General features: G+C 31.0%; 1 protein-coding gene across 3 annotated transcripts; it reads left to right on the top strand.

Annotated features, from left to right (window-relative positions):
• The first annotated feature begins 4,121 nt into the window (after positions 1-4,121).
• On the top strand, positions 4,122-9,037 carry LOC117165359 (omega-amidase NIT2-like). Of its 3 annotated transcripts, none has more exons than XM_076627391.1 (6): positions 4,122-4,679; positions 4,767-4,913; positions 5,476-5,660; positions 6,066-6,234; positions 6,509-6,742; positions 8,773-9,037. In XM_076627391.1, exons 1-6 carry the CDS (start codon positions 4,595-4,597, stop codon positions 8,808-8,810), a joined length of 858 nt encoding a protein of 285 aa, XP_076483506.1. In that variant the 5' UTR covers positions 4,122-4,594; the 3' UTR covers positions 8,811-9,037. The 3 variants fall into 3 exon arrangements, with proteins under 3 accessions (XP_076483506.1, XP_076483505.1, XP_076483504.1); XM_076627390.1 differs by having other exon boundaries at positions 4,127-4,679; positions 8,770-9,037; XM_076627389.1 differs by having other exon boundaries at positions 4,136-4,679; positions 6,894-9,037.
• The last annotated feature ends 689 nt before the right edge of the window (positions 9,038-9,726 follow it).

Genomic DNA, 9,726 nt, shown 5'->3' with positions numbered 1-9,726 from the left:
TCGAACTAGTTTATGAATACATACATAATCATTAAAGAATCTATAAACCTTACTAGTTTGTTTTTACTAAGTTTTGTTACAGAAAACATGTTCTCATAAATTTTCAACTTTAATTTATGGAAATTTATTAACCTTAAACTATAAAATCATTCAATGAGTCTTTCCGGATGTTTTTATGTAGTCATAATTTCACATATCAGCACAGTTCCACCAATAGGATAAGAGTTACGTGGAAGTAACAGGGGGGAAGAAGAACATATAGATATCTAAAGGTTATTTTTGTCTCATTCAAGTTTCTGTTAACCAGCTTGGAAATTTCCTGTGCTTGTTTCGACTTTGAAGTCTTAAAAAAAAAATTGTAAGTAAATAGTATATATATAGTATATATATCCCGAGTCAAAGTTTCTCTTTATAAATAATAAACCGTTTAAAAACTATATTTTGTATGTTTTTTCCTTATTCATAATTAAATAATAAATATGAAATACTTCTACAGAAAGCCGACATCCTTCAATTAACCGAACAGCAGATGATTTAAAAATTAGTAGTTGAAAGAAATAAATGTTATTACATGTTCATAATTGATCGATAAATTAGTAGTTGAAAGAAATAAATGTTATTACATGTTCATAATTGATCGATAAATTTAAGTATACAATTAGATAAATATAGTATACTTTATTAAGATCTAGATAAAAGACTTTTTTCTCGTTTCTCTTCTCTTACTTAATCACTAAGAGTTATATAACGTTTATTCGATAATTCTGCTTCTCCTGACCTTTCCACAAATGGTTGTTTATATCTCGACATTCTTGATACTTTTAATCAAATTTTAATAACAGTACTTTACTCGTCAGAAGTAAATAAAAAAGCTCTAAGTAGAAGCAAGGATTTACTTACCTTTCCTTTCTCGAATCTCAGTTAGCAATGTTGTTCCTCTTGAAAGATTTTCCAAGTTTCCAAGACAATTTCCACGCTGGTAACATTGTATATATTTCAAGTATTGTGAACCACAGGAACTTGTTGAGGCAATATTGAAGAAAGCAAAGAGAATGAAGAAATTGTAGGAACTATGAGAGACTACTCCTTTCACAACTTATTTTCTCTTCGTTTGGGGGGAAAAACACAAATGAACGTAACGGCTGGTTTCATATACGTTTCAGATATCTGCTACTATCGCATGGAGGAGAATCCTGAAAAGAAGGAAGCGAGGAAGAATCAACTTTTGAACGAAACAATACCATTTTACTTGACTAAATTCGACCAGATTATTGGCAAAAATAAAGGATATATCATTCCTTCTACCATAAGATTTTTTATCCAAATTTAATGTTAAAATTTTTAGTCTGTGCAAACTGGGCCATGTTGTCCATAAAAAATTATTGAAACTTTGTTGCGACAAGACAGCTTTAATTGTTGAGAGCAGAGTGTATCTTTAAAATTCACTCCTGTTAGTTTATGTACAAATGAATTTGCCAAGATTTTCAGCTTTTAGATAATTATTCATGTATCTTCCTCATCAAGTTTGATAGAAATTATTACTATCGTAATCAAAGCAAAGATTAAGATATGTAAAATCATTTCTCTGGATATGACACTCTTGTTTAATGAGTGATAAATGATACCATTCGAAATATCATATTTATATAATATATAATGATACTTATAAGTGTAATCACTTAAGTACAGATATCTGAATTTTTCTCACTGTCACTAACATAGATACGTATTATCGTTCCTTAGATTACTTGACCAGTTTATTTCTTTCATCACTGTGTTATTATATAACAATAATAAATAGTCACATTAAATTAATTTAGTATGATTATGTTGTTTAATAATACGTGTTTCATTGCAAAATATTTAGCGATTGAAGGGCTCATAGGAAACATGAAAATGAAAGAATACTAGAATCTACAGTTTACGATTTCAATTTCTTTAACGAGATATTTATCATATTACACAATTCCTGTAAATGTATTTGTAATTATATCGCCGAAGAATTGTACTTAATTAAGCTATGAAGTTGTGGAATCGTGAGAAGGATTATTTTTATAGAACTGTCTAATTTCCATTCGACATTGATTCAGGATACACATTACTCTTTTTTACATAATACCAGTTTTGTCATTTTTAATTAACAAATACCTCCAAAGGTTGAAGTTTCTAAAATTATCCATTAAATTCTGACAATAAAATAAAAATCCAAATTCTTCCTAAAAAGCTAGTGATCTTTAGTTAAGAGTTCGATTTTTCACATTTTTCAAGGTAAATTAAAAAAATTGTTTAATAGAGGAGGTACAAAATAAATGTATACAAACCTTTTTTCAGACGACATGGGCGGACTTCGTGTTTGCAGCGGCCCTTGAAAATTTCGAGTATATGTTTGGGGCATCAGCTTTGGATAAATATCCAGCTCTTCGAGCATTGAAGAGAAGGATTCATAGAATACCGGCTATTTCTGATTGGCTGATTAGGCGCCCATACACAAACAGCTAAAAAGCTAAAAACGTGTGGAAAAAAGATGACCAGTACACCAGTATATATATATGTACGCTGGCATCGCTATGTTGGTAAATGTTCGATGTTATACGTGTCGTAAAATGTAACAGTTCTATTTAAAAAAAAAAATTTCGTTTCTATGAGTACGTTAAAAGTTTAACTATAAAAAGTCTCATCTGAGCTGTGTTCCTTTATGTGAAGGTATTATTGTGTGTAATATTGTAATCCTTGGTCATTTTAGATCGAGACTTCAAAATCTTCTTGATTAAAATTCTTAAATTTTTTTAAATGAGAATCATTAATTAGAGGACAAAAAGTTGTTTCAATTATTTGAACATTCTGCTATTCATACAATAACATATTTCATTTTAAATTAAAACGAGAATAAATACTATTGTGTATAAATTTAATAGAACGACACACGTGATTTGTAGTCAACACTGTGACAGTTTGTGCAATTACCTTTTAATCGAGTGGAAACGAGAGCATTTTCAAATTTCTATTAACCAACGGTATTATCAATCAATTTTAACAATGATTGAAGGTTGAAAAATTAAATATAAAATGATTTATTAATAGCATACGTAGTGTTAAATTTGCAAACAAGCAGCGTATCTTTTAAGAATAATAAAGACACCAGAAAATAAAGATAATATTCTAATTACATTGCAAATTAATGAATAATTTAAGAAATGTATTTTTGTTATATTAATGTATCACAGATTCTAGGTAAAGTATTAATTTAATTTACTTATTACTTAGGAGATTGTATTTGAAATATAATTACAATTTGTAAGGTGTAATCAGCACACCTTTAAGCTAGTAGATATTTGGTAGCAGTTCTCAAGTCTTTGTGCAATATAGCACAATTGAGTTTAACCGAGTTTAATCCCTTTGACCAGCCAGCTTCCAATTTCATTTATGGCATAATCTCCTGACAATTTCATGCCCTTCAGAAGAAACACAATGTCCTATTATCGTTTTGTGATCGTTGAATATGATCACTCTAGCTTTTTAATCTCCTTTCTATGTATGATGCGGGTATACCGTTTTCTGTTGTTTTTAGATTCAAGTGACGAAAACTTATGAAATGATATTTTAAGTTTAAACTGATCAATTAATTTAATTAATTGATTTATTGTAGCAACAATGGTAAATTGTTTAAATAGAGAAAGAAATTTACAACGAAAAATGTATGAATGTAATATTTGAAATCTAAAATGATAAATTATTGTGCGAAAATAAAACTCGCAATGTTAGCACATGGTCTCATTAGAACGTGTTTAACGAGCGTAGCGTAGGCGTGAAAATGAAAACGTTGAGACTCTCGTGGTGTAAAAAGGCTAAATTCCTCATAAAAATACAAGAAATGAGAGGGAACGTTCGCCCTTGAACACATAAAACCAAAAAAAAAAAAAAAAAAATAGAAAAGGAAAAAACCACAAATTTTAGTGAAGCTATTTTACTGAAACTTATTATATCATTTTAACAGCAAATATATAAAACGTTGAATTATTTCCTTTCACGCAGAGCAATTTTATTTCAAATTTCTAGCTTCAGAATGATAATTACGTATTTGTAATTATCAACAAGCTTTAAAAATATGGAATATTCAGCCAGATGAAATATAGGTAAAGTATTTAGAAGAAAAAAGATTGAAATGTTTTATGTAAAACGATTAAATTAAGTGGTTGAGTTTGAAAATTTGACTCGGTTTAATAATTCAATGGAAAAAATATTCGCCCTATGAAAAAAAATTCATGTTCCTGTCGATATATCGGCGAGGTGCTCCTCTACTTTCGACTGCTCTGCAATTCAAATGCAATACTCGAATATACATGGCGAAAGAAATGGAAATTGAGTAATTTAAGGGAACCAATTACTCTCGCGTCGACGTAACTTCAAAATGTTTCACGTGTCGGTGTTTGCGAAATGAAGTTCGTCGTTATCCGATTAACACGCTTGCAGATGCGTTCTTTTTGTTGCAAAGTAAATGAACAAATTGTGAACAAATAATGTTTACAATTACATCAAAATTAATGTCCTAAACTTTACCAAGAATTATTAAAAATCCCTGCGTATTGCTTACGTAATGTTGATATTGAGTAGTACCATACATAACCTCAACATTATGATACTTACAAACATCGCTAAACAAGTAGTGCGGACGATGTCGAGTAAGTATTCACTATGTAAAAAGTATTTATAGATAAAAAGTATGGGAAATATATAACCGAATGTATTTAACTTTTCCAACATTTTAGCATTTCGCTTGGCGTTGGTACAACTTGAAGTAAATGAAGTAAAACGCAAAAATGTAGAGCGGGCAGTTTCCTACATTTCTAGCGCAAAAGAGCACAATGCTGATATTATAGCTCTTCCTGAATGCTTTAATTCACCATATGGAATACGTAATAATTTGTTTTTTTTTCAATAATTTACCATGTGTGTAACAACTATATAGAAAAAAGTAAAAGTAGATAAATTACCTTACCGTTTATACTTCCATAAAGATTGTGAATTGAGTCGAGAATATAGGATTTCCCCATTTTCATGATTATCGTGATTTTTGTATAAATATATTTTTTAAGATACTAATAATTAGGTACTTATAAATTAGTATTATCAATTATTTTGCATTTATAATTCCGCCTCTAGTATAAGTGTTAATTGAAAACTAACTTTATGTTTCAAAAAGTACTAGCAAAGTCGTTGAGTAACAAGCCACTGATGCTAACACAAATAGCATTGTCGTAATTAAATATTTCTAAATATTCATTTTTCATTTTGAACCTGTAGAAACAATTTATTATATATACTATTAGCTAAGTAATTGCATATTTAATTAAGTCGAAATATAAAACTTAGTTATTTTGATAATTTAGAAAATAAAAAACTGACAAAAATTTCAATTTAATTTATGGTTGGAACAAAAGACAGTTATTTTTCATTAATTGAAATATTGCAATGCAGAGTACTTTCCAAAATACGCCGAGAGTATTCCTGATGGTGAAACGAGCGTTGCTTTACCGAATGCAGCTAAAGAAAACAACATCTATGTAGTTGGTGGTACGATGCCTGAAATAGAGGGCGATAAATTGTACAATACCTGTACTATTTGGGGTCCCGATGGAACTTTGATAGCAAAACACCGAAAGGTAAGTAATATATTCCTTTATGGCCTTGAATTTGAAAATATTGGGGTGAAGAAAGTGACTCTATCTAGGAATATACATTTAGGAATATACACAATTTAGGAATATACATATGTACATACGTATACTATAACCAATTCTATAATTTACGGTTTATAAAATACGTTATGATACGGGAAACGCTCATTTTTGTTGTAATGTGTAATATAAATTTTTCACATACGAAAATACTTATTTTTTCTCCTTTTTAAACATTATTAAATGATAAGATTTTTAAATAAAAGAAAGTGATAAAAACGCTGTCAGTTATTAAATAAAAAATAATTAAAGTTTAGGAGTTGGTAACTTTGATATTAAATTACAAAAGTTGCAGCAATAGAATTAGCGACTACATTTTTATGTTATTAGGTACATCTATTCGACATCGACATTCCTAATAAGATTACTTTTCGAGAGAGTGATTCACTCGGTCCTGGTAACTCCCTAACGACGTTCGATGTGAAGGGCTGCAAAATAGGTATTGGCATTTGCTATGATATTAGATTCGAGGAAATGGCACGCATTTATCGGAACAAAGGTACAGTAATTTAATCGATCAATACTTAACTAGCAAAAAATTAAATATCTTTCTTAAATATATTCTATATAAAATTAATATAATCTGTAACTCTGTATAAAAAGAAGCTTAATTTAAAAAACCAGTATATTTGCTGAAAATGAAACAAATAAAAGAATTAAAAGCACAATAAGAGGACTGCCCTCGCATATTCAGAAATGATGGAATGTGAACCGTGCAACTACGAAGTTAATTGGTATTCGGTGGCTTCATATTTCCTGCTTCTCTGGGTTAGGTTGCCAAATGCTGATATATCCAGCGGCATTCAATATGACCACTGGACCACTGCACTGGTCATTACTTCAGCGTTCCAGAGCGAATGATAATCAATTATACGTTGCTTGCATATCACCGGCTCGTGTTCCTTCAGCAAGTTACGTCGCATGGGGGCATACACAGTTGACCAATCCCTGGGGAAAGATTCTTTACGATTTGGAAACTCAAGAGAATATGGCAGTCACCGATATCGGTAATTTACAGCTTAAAATTAAAAGCGAGAGACCCATGATGTAATTAATTTTTAGTCTCGTTAATTTATCGATTTAGCCATCTTCCTCTGTATTTGTTGAATTTATTAGTAAGCATTACTTATTACTTCGTATGTTTCTTTTTTCTAACAGATCTAAAAGTTGTTGAGGAAGTAAGGGCTCAGATACCTACATTTTCTCAGAGACGTACAGATTTGTACGACACTGTCTGTAAGAAGGAGTAACTCTACACTAAAACAGAAAATGTTTTTTTATAATATTTCTACTATAATATCCTTTTTTTGTGAATTATTACTAATTTCTTATCATTTGTACTAAATGAATGACTCAATTAAGAAAACCAAAACGTTATAAATAATAATCTGTATATCTTGTGTATCAACATGTAATTGGATATTATAATAATATAGGAATGCTATAATAATATAGGATAATAATATAGGAGAATAATAATATAGAATAATAATATATAATAATAATATGCTTTTAAACACCTTTAATATCGATCACATAAATTGTTATAATTCACAATGATTACGCATACATAAAAGACCCCTTGATAGTAAAATTTACGATCAAAAGGCAATTACGTATCGTTTAACAACATTTAATTTATAACACCTTTTAAACATTTAGACAGATTAACACATAACACTTCTTATATATAAACATCAATTCGAAGTTATCAGCTTGGAGAAATTGGTCGATTAATACCTGTAGATTGTCTGTCTCGATGAAAGACTTAAAGAGGTCGTTTTACTAATTACAATAAGTAATTTCGACTTCTTTGCGCTCTCTTTTAACGCATTCGAGACCGAAAGAAATTCATATCAGTCAGTAGGCAAGGGTATAATATACATATTTTATATATAACTTATGTAGTAATGTATATATCATGTTAATTTCATATTTTTTTCAATATAGAATTATTATACATATATATAATAATATAATATATATATATAATAAATAATATAATATATATATATATAACTGTACATAATACATTATAGAATAACATAGTATATAATTTTATATTTTAAAAATATGAGGCATACTATTTAAGATTGTCATCGATTTAAAATCAAAGTATGAAAAGGATACCCTGGAGAGAGTAAAACACAGAATCATTCCAACTAAACATTCAGATCGTACCGACACCTAGGTATCGTCTTACAATTAAATCTCGGTCTCGAATTGATTAAAATGAAATACATACTTGCAGCTTCAACATCTTCAATATCGAGGAGATTCAAACTTTACAAATAAAAGCGGCCTGTTCCCCTTTCCACGACAGACTCTCATACCATATCCGCTCTTATCCAGGCTTTTACTTGAAACCAGCAATGCGTTCATTTACAATTTAAATTTACCCGGACCATCCACTGAATCGTCAGCCCTTTATAAATATATAATGAACCCAGAACATGTGCCTGTGCCCCTGGTATCGGTGTTCGGCTTGTGATGTTCGTACCGGAACCTTCGCACAATTTCAATTTGTCACGCGTGAACATCGATTCTTCCAAGGGTCACAGCTTTATGCGGCTAAATCCTTTAGAACGATTAAAATGATACTAATGATATGGTATTTTTTACAAAGATTTAACATATCCATAAAATAGGAAGTTTCGTGCTCTCCTATTTTATATTAATTATAAATTAATAAGTTTTATATGTGTTATTTATAGATCTGAGGCGGATGAAAAGAGAGTGAGAGTGCGTTTCGTCCCGGGACTACCGGTGGACTCGTCAGTAAGGCTATGCCCGGTAGTCCCTGCCTTAGACGTAGAGGGAGTCTCGCTAGGTGCGGTATTTATATCAATCGCTCGTATATTCGACCGCTAGCGAGTTAGACAGACAGACTCGTTGTCGTCGTAGCCCTCTAGTGTTGGCGGTTGGTACCCGCGGATCGCCCGGGAGGTGTTGCGCCGCGTTGATGCCTCGACCTGTCGGCGTCCTGTTGATACCGATCCGCCACAGATCTAATAAATTTTGTATTGGTTTACAGCAGGTGCTCCGGGTATAAACAGACGACAAACGAACAAATAGAAATTCAAACTATTGTCGTTGTTTAACTCGCATGGGACTATAAGCTCGAATTGGACTTAAACGTTACGATCGTCGAGAATAATTACTATATGTACCCTGTACGACGGGCAGAGAATCTTAAGTTATTAACGGCAATTCCTTTGTGCATAATTCAGGTTTATTAACAACCTGTAATGGATAATCATCGATGAACTCTTTTTGAATAAAGTTCACATTTATAAAGCAAACACTATAAAATACGACAGGACAATTGTAATCGATAAATAACATTTTATTAGGATATTATAAGAAGCTAAGATATCGAGGTACATTAAAATTGAGTCCGCTGCAACCCTCATGACATTTAAAATCCTACGCGTATATTGAGTAAAGTTGTTATATTAAATATAATCATATTAAATACAAGCTCGTCCGCTGGATTCCCAAATTATTTGGTTAAATACTTTGAATACGAGAATACCGAGTGTTAACAGTAGTAAATCCTCTATATGGTATGTTTACTTTGCTATCTTGAATAGGTAAATAACATTTCACTTTAACGCATTTAACCAATATTAATCGGACAAAATTACACCTTTAATATATTCCGATATTACAATAACTTACTTTTTTCTACGTCAATGGACACGAAAGACGTTGAGTGAGGAATTAGAACAAGTGTGGATCGTTGGAAACCACTATGCTGCGGTCTACCATTCGTTTTACCCTATATATACCACGGAACAAAGGATAATTTTCACCGGCTTGGCTATGGCTACTGGTGTGGATCCAAGTATTCGGGCCATACTAGACGCTATGCAGAAGCAGAACGAAATCAAGTTAAGAAAACTGTTAAAGGAGACTATTAAAGCAGCGACTAGTCGGAGTTATCAGGGTAGTTTAGTTTCTAATAATTTGAACAAAAGCTTGGAGAAAA

The sequence above is a fragment of the Bombus vancouverensis genome, unplaced genomic scaffold (genome assembly GCF_051014615.1).
Source record: "Bombus vancouverensis nearcticus unplaced genomic scaffold, iyBomVanc1_principal scaffold0062, whole genome shotgun sequence".
NCBI lineage: Eukaryota > Metazoa > Arthropoda > Insecta > Hymenoptera > Apidae > Bombus > Bombus vancouverensis.
This window is presented reverse-complemented; position numbering and strand designations above follow the sequence as displayed.